Here is a 12,994-nt window from a genome sequence, read left to right as displayed (position 1 = left end):
CGGCGGTTTGAAGTGGTGGAGGCACCGTGTCCTTAATGTATCAGTCAGAGCGCCACAAGTTCTATGGTCGTGGTGCTGGGTACTGCAGCTCAGTCACATTCACCCAAGCAGCAATGGGCTACAACGCAAGACAGTCCCTTCAATAAGCTGATATAGGGTGCCAAACGTCACCACACTAATCTAATATTGATCTTATGCTTTAAATGGACCCCAAATATTAATGTCTTTGAAAATCTTTAACCCCAATTTTAAAAAAAAATAAAAAAAAAGAACTTTGACAGTTCTGACGTTTGTTAGAACATGTTCTGTCTGTTTAACTCCAGGGTTTGATTGGTTTAAGAAACTCGATGCTCCATTAGAAGATTCCAAAGTTAATAAATCTAAGTTTAAGACTTTCATAGATGAGAGTAGCTAGAAAGGCTCGCTCATTCGTGGTGCCGGCACATCTGTGCTGTAACAAGGGCGGCAAAATTATGTTAATTGTCACCATGTAATGTGTCAATAGCCCTGTAGTGGCACTGCAGGGAAATTAAACAGTTGCCACCAGGTGTTGCGGCACATTACAGTTGATCACTGCACACCATGTGATCAGGTTATTTTTGAGAGGTTCTTCTGGATTAAATGCCTTTACATAAAACGAGAACTCCTCGAGTGAAAAACAGGCAACCAACTTGGGCTGAACTCGTAGCCTTAAAATCAGAAAGTAACGTAAAGAACCTGTTACTAGATTAATGCCGCCCAATCATGAACATGAGCCTGGCCGCACGATTGCCGGAATAAGAAAGAAGAGTTTGACCAAGGCAAGGACTAAACTAAGAGACACGACTAGTCTGATTCAGCCCCCAATCAGCTTCATCTGCCCCAGGTAATTGACAGATCTCTCCCCAAGTACACAAATGAGAGACCTGTCAATCAACTGGAAAGGGGGTAGAAGCTGGTCAGAGGCTATGCCAGACTAGTTAAGTCTCTCCCTAAAGTCCCAGATTGACTTTACAAACCATTAAGTTTTCTCTGAATTGAGAGTTTTAGTGGTTCGGGCAGCATGAATCTAGTGACCAGTTACCTTTAAAAAGGAAATCTGTCAGCAAGTTTTTGCTACTTAAACTGAGGACAGCAGGAGGTAAGGGGTGAGACACCGATTTCAGTTATGTGTCACTTACTAGGCAGTGTGGGGTTTCAACACAATGAGTGTTTTATCAGCAGGAGATCATCACTACAGCACATGTTCCACCTGGTCCAACCACACCCCCAGCACTGATTAGCAGCTTACTGTCAATATACAATGTACACAGAAAGCTGTAATGTGGATGGGGTTAGCTTTCTGAGCTCTGCTGTGGGTGGGGTTAGCTTTGATCTGCAGTAGGTGGGGTTAGCTTTCTGAGCTCTGCTGTGGGTGGGGGTTAGCTTTGATCTGCAGTAGGTGGGGTTAGCTTTCTGAGCTCTGCTGTGGGTGGGGTTAGCTTTCTGAGCTCTGCAACACATTACATCTAAAAACTGGATAGTTAACTGGGTACAGCAGATGTGATACATCCCTGGAATCAGGGTCTCTGCCCCTACATTATGCAGTTTTCAGATGAGGTAGCAAAAACCTGGTGACAGATTCCCTTCCAGATCCATTTGATATTACAAGAGAGATTTTGGAACCAACTGCTCAAGTAGCTTTTAAAGTATTTCCTTGAACTTGGTGCCGAATTTCCTAGCGGCGTTCAAGAAATTGGATTGTACTGACAATCATTTGCAATATAAGTCCCCAGTTGGCAGTTATATAAAAACGGACTTTCATTTTCTTCAGCAGAAAAGTGGCCGATTCTGTAAAATGAGGATTTATAGAATAGTCAATTAAAAAAAAAAAAACTTCAATCCTGACAACCATGTCAAGGATGCGCAAAATGCTAAATAAGTCATACATGGGGAGGAGAAAAAAAAAGAAATAGTAGAGTGAACCTGCTATTACCTCCGTCTGTAGGATCTGCAAAGCAAGGTTGCCTCGGGCAGCGAATCACTCCAGTGTGGTGTGGGAAAGATAGTCCCCAGCGATGTTCATACCCAGAAACTATGACAAAGCTGTCAACTGTGCTTTATGTCACAGCAAGGGATATTAATCAGTGGGCTGTGCGCTATCACTGCCTTAAGCGACGGTAAGAATACAGCACAGCGTTTTGCCATTGTTTGACAGTGCCATGCCATCTCTATTTGTTTTTCTTCAAGTTTTATGCAAATGAGACAAATTAAAATTGCCATTCAACCTAAAGACTTGTCGATCGTATTTGGCGGTGGAATTAGGAGGAATTAGGAAAAGGCTTTCATAGGAGCGGCCTTCTCCCTCCGCTGGAATCAAACCCTGGAATGGGTCTCGGAGGCTGTTGCTGGTCTTCTTCCCATTTACGATCCAATTTTTACTAAAAGTTTATCGTTCCCTTTAAGCAGCCATTGCGGGCGGACTACAGCGCTCTTCAGGAAGTGTTGGAGAAGGGCTGGTCTTCATGATCACCGCAAGACATCAAGACCTTCGGGAACCTTTTTTCTTACACTGAATGATCATACAGCTTTTATTACAAAAATTTATATCTTTTGTTGCTAAAGTGAATATTCAAAAAAAAAAATAAATTCTGTAAAAAAGTTTTAAAATATAATTTCTTCTGTTGCACTTCCTGGTATACATTATTATTATCCCGATGTATTGAAAATTAAAGTTTTTACATCCAAACTTTATGGTAAGGATGATCAAAGCTATGGGATTTGCCTAGAAAGATCAGAGTAACTTTTTTGATCATTTACCTTAAATTACCAAAAAAACTTCAGGGGCCGACAGGACTCCATTTTTGGTCTGTGGCCATCTAACAATGGATTTAGACTCGGTGCATTTTTCCTTCATATATTTGGCTAAAACAAGTCAGCTGAAGAATCTGTACAAGTTACAATACTTTGCAGCGCTGGGGTCCTGGGTACAAATCCCACCAAGGACAACATCTGCAAGGAGTTTGTATGGGTTTCCTCCAGGTTCTCAGGTTTTCTCCCACACTCCAAAGACATCCTGATAGGGAATCTAGATGGTGAGCCCCAATGGGGACAGTGCCGATAATGTCTGTAGAGAACTGTGGAATAGGATGGCGCTGTATAAGCAAAGCATAATAAATAATGGACATGAATGCAGAGTTCACCCTTTTGCAATGGGCCAAATACAATAGTGTGAAACGGAGAAGATTTTACATTTCTGTAAGAATGTACAACAATGGCTTCTGCCGTCAAGTTTTTTTTCTATCAAAACTATAAAAAATGGTGTTGCCCACCAAGTTCCTGGTGATCTGATTTATCACATATGCACAAGAGTATTGGTTTAAAGGGGGTTTTTACTTTTTTTTTTTTTTTGTAAAAAAAAAAAAAAAAAAACATGGATTCAAGATAAGTAAACTCACCATACAGATGCCCCTTCAATCAGCTTTCATCAGTCTTGGTACATCCAGTAATGACCATTTGGACATGTGACTGCTGCAACCAATCTCTCATTGCATGGCAACCAACAGGTCATTAATGCAGCCAGTGATTGGCTGCAGCGGTAGCATGGGCATCAAACAGGAAGTATAGAGCAACATTGAAGAGGGGAGCAACAGGGAATCAGTAGGGCGAGTATACTTTGTTAATTTTAGAAAACTAGAGAGCAGAAAACAGCGCAGTAGGGTCTTATCCGAGAGAAAGTAAAAACTATTAAAAAAAAAGTTATGCTGACCTGGTCTAGTTGTGTATACACAACATTTTTATGGCATAAAAATCCACATGCGGCAGGTCAAACGGGTCGTCAAGACCAAGGAAACACAGGAACGGAAGACTGTGGCTGATCCGCTCTGCTGGTAAGTGATATAGTAAACCCAGGTCTACACAAGTGGTATTTGCAGGCTTTTTAATTTAGTCAATGCGTTTCGAATTACTACACTTCATCAGGACAATAAAAAAAACCTTCAAAACATGTTGACTAAATAAAAAACCCGCTAATACCACTTGTGTAGACCTGGATCTACCAGCAGCATGGATTATCCATAATCTTAATTCCCTTGTTAATTTTAGAGTATTCTACTTGACCTACTTACGCCAAAAAATAAACTATAAAAAATGCCTTAAACCTGTAGATCTAGAGACTCTAGATATTCTCAAGAAAAACAATAAATGTAGTGTGTTTGGGTATCAATACGTAAGCTTCAGTAAAAAGGTTTGAGAATATATATTAATCTAATATTCATTAAAAGAAGGCAGAACCTGCCAACCATCATATGTGCCAGCCAACTCTCCCCAACATAGGTCAAGAAAATTAAGGATTGGCAGCTGGATTGTCCAATTTGAGAACCATTTGTGTGTGTGTATATATTAAATATATATATATATATATATATATATATATATATATATATAATTTTTTTTTAAATATTGCTGCTCGGTATAGAATAAGGTAATTGTTCTCAGCAATCTGGACCTGCCAATAAAGCAAACTGATCTTCCTATAAAAGAAAAGTGTCCGTTTTTATAGAAACCAAAATGCATTCTGTAAATGAACATTTTGTCCATTAGGATGACTTCCATTACAAGTGAAAAGACCTATAATATCCACTAATATGCTTGTAAGTGTGCCTGCCTCCCTTTCCTGTCCTTAATTGCAGCAGTTGGACACTGAGGAAAGCCGTGTATGCTTCACCAGGCACTCAGCGAAGCCTCTGGGGAGTTACCATTCCATATTCAAAGTCCACATCTAATAGCCCTAGCCATTCAAGCTTTCCACTGAATTAAAAAAAAAAAAAAAACACAACATAAAAAGAAAAAGAAAAAAAGACACGAAAGACAAAAGAAAAAACACTGAAATGTCTAGTTAAAAAAAAGCAAAAAAACTTTATTCACAAACGATATTCACAGTGTTTAGGGTACAAAGTAGATAAATTGAGGTTAGACAACGCTATTTCTTAATAGCATAAATACAAACACAAGTGACGCCGCTTACAGAAAGTGTAAGGAGCCGATTGTATTACTTATTGTGCAAACATTTCTCTTCCTTTATATACATTCCAGTGAATAAGGCTGAATTTTGTGCACACTTGCCTCAAGCTATTGGCTGTTCTTACAGTAATAACAGGTATAACATGCGGTCAAAATGTAAAAAAACCCTGTTCTCTTTAAGAGTTTAAAATCACAAAAGTTATTTTGATAAACTGAAGTTTTTCCCTTCAAAGTACATTTTATAGATCTTGGAATAAAAATAAGTTTCACAATTGGATGTGTTAAAAAAAAAAATTATATAAATTTATATTCCAGTACAGAGATAATCTTATATATGTGCTCCCGCTGTGTACTGTGTAATGGCCGTGATCATACTACAGCTCCTGGGCAAAGGAAGCAAGAGAGTATACAGACAGGACAGCACAGGATCCCAGCTGATTCTCTGAGGTAACACATCAGCTGGGATCCCGGCTGTCCTGTCTGTATACTCTTTCTCCCTCCCTTGTCCAGGAGATGTGGTATGATCAGACCATGTTCCTGTACGGTCAGACACAGCCATTACACAGTAGGGGCACATTTATAAGATTATCTCAGCAACAATTGTTAAAAACTTATTTTTATTCCAAGGTCAATTAAAATGTACTGTTGCTTATGGGAAAACATCCAAGTAAAAAGGCACAATAAAATGAGTAAAGGTCCCATTCTATGTACTATCTGTCCCTCCATGACAGTATATAACGATCTGCACTCACTTATCAAACTTTTAGATAATTTAAAAAAAAAAAAAAAAAAGTGGGCTAATTTCCCTAGCCAACAAAGGCACTTCCTTCAGGTCCTAATATGCAGAACTCAAGGTCCTCTGGTCCTACAGGTTGGTGTTTTCCAACCTAAGGCTCTTCTTGCACTGTCCGCATGTCATCGTCCCCACACACATTAAATTAAAGAAGGCAGAACCTGCTAACCATCTTATGTTCCGGCCAACTTACCCCGACATGTGTCAAGAAAATGAAGGCACGGCAGTTGGAATGTTCAATTTTAGACCCTTTTGTTTTTAGTAGATAAACCACTGCCAGACCTGTATGGCAGCGGCTTTCTCATGAATTTTTGGCAGGCCAAGCCAGTGGTGTGTATGTGGGAATGAAGAGAGACAGGCCAACAGGAGTTGTAGCTTCAAAACAGGTTGGAGACCACTTCGCCAAATCACCACAACCCACTTGTTTCTAAAAATGAATCCTTCTGGTTGGTGTAAATCTAGGCCGCCTCTGATTGATACTTCTATAGCAATACCAAAGGGTGTGCCGGATCAAGTCAAAGACCTGGAGAAGACTGGTGTTTTAGGTATAAAGAAAAAAGGCCAAAAAAGCTCCTGAAGGACGATATTAAAACGGTTAAGGATTGTGGGAAGAAGTTAAGCTTTAGCTTTCTTCTGGTTTCAGTTTTGTACAAAACACATATAAAGCAATTTGCAATATTAAAACAAAATTTTAAATCTATACATTTCAAGTTGGTGCTGGAAGGTACTTCTATGAAAGGAAAAAAAAGCCAGAATTTGGCACTTATAAAGTGTGCACCTTAACAAATATATTCAGTTTTAGACATTACTATAATCCTTCATTTTTATTAACATACATAAAAAAGTTGGCTTTAGTAAACAAAGCTATAATATCCAGCATATTTACTGGCTTGAAAAGGCACCAGCCTTCAAACTTACAAAGTTTTCCCATTCGCAACACCATTAAACATTAGGGCACCTTGGCACTTGTAAGAGGGTTTATATGGCACGTTAAGTAGGACACAATTTTAAATTGTACTCTTCCAAAAAACAACCCTATAATACCCCGGGAAGGCAACAAAGAGCCCTTTTTATCACCCTCATTGAAAAGTTTTACGACAGTCTCGCATTTTCTAGTGCTGAGAAAACTTTGCACTTCAGACTGGAGAAACTTCATTAGGATTTCAATTCTTTGGTGTTTTCAGTTAGTAACTTAGGATGCGAAAATATATCTTTCTTGGCTAAATGTTCCGAAGTCTGTGCAGATTATTAAGAGGACGAGAGATAGAAGGTTAGTAACACATCATGCAACTTGGGTCATAAAACACACTATAATCACCATCACCTTCTTACGCACTTCACATTAATGTCCCTGTGCCCAAAGGTTAACTTCAGAGATAACCTTCTTTGCCTATTGTCATATGGTTTAAACAAGTTGAGCTTTGTTTAGTTTGGGATGGTACCTAGAGACCCTAAAAGCCTTTCCTCTTTGAGCCACCAGCTATGTGCACACAACGTCTTTTTCAGGTGGATTCCACTCGGAATCTGCTGCCAAAGGGTACCATAGAATGAACATGCTGCACAGCACTGTCAAAACGACATTGTTGTGCACACGGTACAGAAACCCTGGAGTGCTTGAAAGACGTGGCATGCTCATTCTTCGGGCAGCTTCCAACTCGAAGCCGCCCGCTCTCTATACTTAACAGAATAGAGCGAGAGTCGCCACCACCACAGGATTAACAGCAAAGCAGTCTCAGGAAACAGACCACGCTTGAGTTTTCTTGAAGCAGCTTCACCTTGGAAAATTTGGTAACTGTGCCAACGCCTAAGTGACATCGTGTGCACATAAGCTTATATTTGAGACAATTGAATTGTCTGAATGAGTAGCTGGTGGAAGACGCATTTGGTTAGGGAATGTTGGTGAATAAGGTAGACAGGAACAAGAGAAACAGAGCAAGAGACAAACCATGCAAAAAAGTGGAAGCATTAAAGTTAAAAAAACAAAAATTCAAGCCATAAAGTTAGCAGCATTAACAGCACAAGGCACTCCATGAAAGCCTTCAAACACGGCAAGTAGACTTTCTTAGTAATATCACCCAATGCCATAACAAGACCTCAGCTCGTGACCCAAAAGGAGAGGTGCAATCTTTACCGCATGCAACCACAACAACGCAGAAGTCACCCAGTAGCGTTTAGTCAAGTTATAGAATGATTAATTGCTGTGCATGTCAAACTCTTTCCCCCTTTCCTTTCATTAAAACCAAATGAAATACTGCAACGAAGCAAGCACAATTAACGTAAAGCCCTTATCCTATGAGGATAGAGTGAGAGCCAGCTCACAACATTAACCTAATATATTGAATATAATTCAATTAATCTTTAGCAAGTGTCAGCTAGCAGTGGAATTCCAGCCCATCCTTCTATTATATGAATAATTTACCTATAAAATACATAAACGGCCTCCCTGGACTTGTACATAAGGCCTATTATCAGGAAGAACTGCTCAAAGTACATTGCATTTTTTTTTTTCTTTGGTTGAATACAGGAACAGTATGAATTAAACTGCTACCCCACCTGCAGAACGAAAAGGGAAAAGGGGAGCAGGTTTCTTTTTCATGCCCACCATCCCCACTGACTCTTAGTTACTCCAACCCCTCAATGGAAGACAGCATCACCATACGTCAGTCCATGCTAGAGTGCCATCGATGGATGCTTCACGTAGGAAGTGGTCGCCTACCTGCTTATGGTTGTATTTCTGGGGATTGGTCCTATAGCTGTAATCCGAGTACTGATCAGACCCAGTGGAAGTGTTGTCCCCAGTGCCAACAAAGGTGTTGGCTGCTGGCAAGTCTTGAACAACCTGGTGCTTCTTGGAGGCTGAGGGGGATTGTGGTTGAAGCTGGATGGACGGCAAGGGGGAGTTTGAACGGTAATGGCGCCCCAAGTCTGGGCTTCCCGGTGGGTAGTTCAAAGGTAGATGGATTCGAGGGCTGTCTCCAACAGAGTCACTCATCAAGTTAAATTTGAGGGACTTTTGTAGTCCAGTTTCTTCATCCTCTTCTACAGGTTTGGGTGGTTTTGGAGACTTGCTTTTCTTTGCTTTGATTTTATTTTTGTTGTTTTTATTACTTTGTTTTGGGGCATAGAGATCTTTTGTTTCCTTCTTTCCCGCTTGATACCCACTCTTAGCTTCCTTCTGTCGGCAATATCGGACCAAAACAACCACCACAATGACAAGGATAACTGCCATGATACCAGCAATTACACCAAATACAATGTTTCGCTGCTGCTTATTACGTTCATATTCTGGATCTCCAGCAATATCAATGTCTAATGGTGTGTCCTGGCTGTGACCAAGTAAAGTCTCTACATAGGTCTGGTTTGTCAAAGTTTCATTTATGAAGAAATGGACCAGGGCTGTGCCATGTCTGGAAGGCTTTCCTCGATCATTCACCCTTACTACTAGACGATGCAGACCATGATGTTTTCTTAAAATCTGTTTTTCTAGGGTAACCTCACCTCCTGTAGGAGTTATTTGGAATAGGTCGAAAGGATTACCACTTGCAATACTGTAATGAAGTTCTGCATTTATACCAGTGTCCATATCCTCAGCTCGTACTTTGTTGACTTGCGTACCTGGATGAGTAGAAGGGGTTAGATAAGCGTAAGAACTATTTGATGGTACAACAATCACTGGAGCATTATCATTCTCATCAAGAACATTAATAGTCACTCCAACATATGATGAACGAGGCGGGTCCCCTCCATCCACAGCCTTCAAACGGAAGGTATATGTGCTTTGATGCTCTCGGTCGAAGGAGATGCTGGAAAGGATAGTGCCTGTCCCATTCTGGATGACAAATTCTCCAGTGTCAGGTTCCACTGAGAGATGGACACGAGCATTTTCCCCTTTGTCGGCATCGATGACAGTGACCATACCAACTGGGCTTAATCTTGGCATATTCTCCATGACTGAGAAATTGTAGCCATTCAGCATGAACTTTGGATCATTGTCATTGCAGTCCAACACTGTAATTACAACCGAGGCAGTGCCTTTTAAGCTTGGGGTGCCTTTGTCAGCAGCTACTACATGGAAATTGTACTGTTCTGTTGACTCCCGATCCAACACAGTGTTAACCCTAATTTGACCAGAGTCCGGGTGAATTGAAAAGATTCCCCGAGTAGCAGGGTCAGCAAGTATAGAATAGGATATTTGAGCGTTGGAGCCACTATCGGCATCATTTGCGCTAACTTCCATCACAAGATCATCTGGTGAATTATTTTCTTTGAAGGTCACTTCCATCAAGCTGTGCGAGAAGATCGGAGCATTGTCATTCACATCGGTAACTTGCACCTTAAGAGAGTTGGTGCTGGAAAGAGGAGGATTGCCAGAATCAACAGCCACAATTTCAATAGTGTATTCTTTCACGGACTCATAGTCCAATGGTGTGGTGGTCTGCAGGAAGTACTTCTTTTTGCTATCAGTTCCAGTATCGCTGACCTGCTTCAGCTGGAAGGGTACATCTCTAGCCACAACACAAGTTACAGCAGCATTTTCGCCTTCATCAATGTCAGAAACTTGCACCAAGGCCACTGGTGTCTCTACTGGCACATCTTCAGAAATATTTGCGACACCATCTTGATGGGTCACCAGACCAAAGCCTCTGATGTCAATAACGGGCTTGTTATCATTTGTATCACGAATGGTAATTGTAACTTGAGTACGTGCCGATTTTGGGTTGGATCCTTTGTCTTTGGCCACTACAGAGAATCGCAGCGTTCCAATATCTTCACGATCTATAGGACCTTGCACGGATATCAGACCGGTTGACCTGTCTAGGTGTAGCAACCGTCGTACAGTATCAGAGGCCTGGTGGAAGGCATAGTCTATCTCTGCATTGGCTCCCTGGTCAGAATCATTGGCCTTGACCTAAAAAAAAAAACAAGCAAAACAATTCAGTTATAATGGGTTATTTTTTTGGGGGGGAGGGGGTCAAGGTAATCAAATGTGCATAAGGTAGACATTCTTCTATCTAGGTTTGCAAGTTATAATGAAGAAAATGTTAACGAAATGGTAATTCATTTCTACAATAATTAAAATGCATTTTCTAAAACTAAAATTTGGCTTTCACCACGGTGGCAATAATAATTGACCAATATGCAACATCACAAATGTTCGGAGGGAGAACATTCAGCCCTGTTGCGTCATGTACAACAAAATCAAAAAACAGGACTGCTATGTTTTCCAGATTTGATAACCCAGAATCAATTCTAAGAAATGAATATCTGGCAAAAAGGTCAATGCAGCCATGAAGAGTGAGGGCTTTGCTTTGATCACATATTGATGGTGTCAGAGTCATTCTACCGTGGCAGGCGTGATTTTGAACTAGCTCAAAGAATGCTGCTACAATTAAAATGTGGGGCAGAGCTCAGATCAATGGACTACTGAACTGAAAAGTCCTCATTTTCAGACATGTTCAACCCGGTGCAAAAAGTGTTAAGAGTGTACATCACGTGGAGAAGGGAATAAGTGCAGGTCAACCGGTAGCATTAAAATAGCCATATAAAAATCAGATAAAAAATATATAACTACAGATTATAAAAATATATATATATTATTTTGCATTAAAACAATTGGAGAATATTTACCCGCTTTCACCACTAATGCCAGTCCTTTATATTTGGTAACATTCTGCAGAACCCTATAGCAAGCATGGATAGTCGCACTATTATCTTTAGGGTATTTTCATACATGGCTTTTTTTTGCAGTGTATTTTAAAGTACCAGAATGATCAATGAGATTTTTAAAACCTCATGTATAACGCAGCTTTTTTTTAACCCTGCAGCATCATGTCAATTGATTCAACGCTTTTCACCCAAATGAATGTGTAAAAAAGGCACGCAAGCAGAGTTTTTCTTCCCCTGCCACCACACTAGTTTTTGGTGCAGAGTCACAATCAACCCTTTAACGAGTCGTGCAATATGACTTCGGATAATAGCCAAAGCAGAATCTCAATTTCCAGACACTGTGTGCCTAAGAAACAAGCCTTCCTCGCATGTATTAAAGCTGTCAAACAGTCGCAAATCATGCATACGGCGTGACTCAAACATAACACCCGAGCATGCTGAAGATACTCAGCGAGCACCCGGGCATGCTCGAAAATCTCGAGTAACGGAGCATGCTCACTCATCACTAGCTATTATCTCAAGTTATATTGCAAGACTCGATAAAGGGTCGACTGTGACTTATAGGACTGTTGCTACCAATAGGTGGCGCTATAGAGTTCAAGTTCTCTCTCTCTCTCTGAAGGGGCAATTTGCATATTAAATTTCCCAGAGGAGCATTGCAAGGCGAATAAGCCTCCTTACCTTGGCATGCCAGAGCAGATTTCATTCTCCACAAGTAGAAACGTTACCCTTTAGACCATAAGAAACCAGGAAAGGTTTTTTTTTGTTGTTTGTTTTTTCTAATTATGCATAAGCCTTTTACGCATTTAATTTACAAATGGAGAAAGCAGCACCAGGAGTGCATGGTAGTTACTAACCCTAGTCAAAAAATGGAGTCGAAAGTGGATATTTTAAGGGAGTTGGGAATAATGTATGTTGGCTGAATGGTTGACATCATATCCAGACAGGGAATCCTGGAAGTTTTACTTAGAAATAAGGACCCCCAAAAGGTCACGGACCCTTGACCTGGAATGTACAAAGCTCCGGCAACAGATGCCATCCTGACAGCTCTAATTTGTTACAACATGAGAAAGCAGCTAAAAGGTCATGTGAAGGAAGAGACAGGAAAAAAAAATAAAAATAATCTAGTTCATACGAGTCAAAGTTTAGAGACATTTCCCTGATCTTCGTCTTTGAATAAACTACCTTCACAAGAACTCACCCAACCTGTTCTCCTCAGGCAGAGGCCCAAGTCCTAATAGACATGAGGAATGTAAAAAATCCTGCAGAGCAATCACCTGGAACTACAGTCATGGTAATGGCAGACACTAACCTACTAAACTGGTTTTTCCTATATGACCACCATGAAAACTTTATCATTTAACCCGGAGGATACGGCTTTTGTAATGGGATGTATGTATGTATGTATGTATGTATGTATGTATGTATGTATGTATATATATATATATATATATATATATATATATGCGCGTGTATATGTGCGCGCATAGGGGAGGGGGTGTAAAATGTCCATACTGTTACAGTCAATCAAAAGCCTTTGAAAAAAAATAAGGT

The 12,994-nt window shown here is 40.4% G+C and overlaps 1 protein-coding gene across 11 annotated transcripts in view; it reads right to left on the bottom strand.

Annotated features, from left to right (window-relative positions):
• The window catches only part of PCDH1 (protocadherin 1), a 204,307-nt gene that overhangs the window by 135,007 nt on the left and 56,306 nt on the right, over positions 1-12,994 (bottom strand). For 10 of the 11 annotated variants that reach the window (XM_073649745.1, XM_073649740.1, XM_073649747.1 and 7 more), the window contains one exon: positions 8,490-10,682. In XM_073649745.1, the coding sequence (XP_073505846.1) occupies positions 8,490-10,682 (2,193 nt within the window). Of the gene's footprint in view, positions 1-5,261; positions 7,010-8,489; positions 10,683-12,994 lie in introns of those variants that run through there. The other variant, XM_073649750.1, reaches the window with a different exon arrangement.

The sequence above is a fragment of the Phyllobates terribilis genome, unplaced genomic scaffold (assembly GCF_046119375.1).
Source record: "Phyllobates terribilis strain yellow unplaced genomic scaffold, ASM4611937v1 Scaffold_10__3_contigs__length_209671492, whole genome shotgun sequence".
NCBI lineage: Eukaryota > Metazoa > Chordata > Amphibia > Anura > Dendrobatidae > Phyllobates > Phyllobates terribilis.
This window is presented reverse-complemented; position numbering and strand designations above follow the sequence as displayed.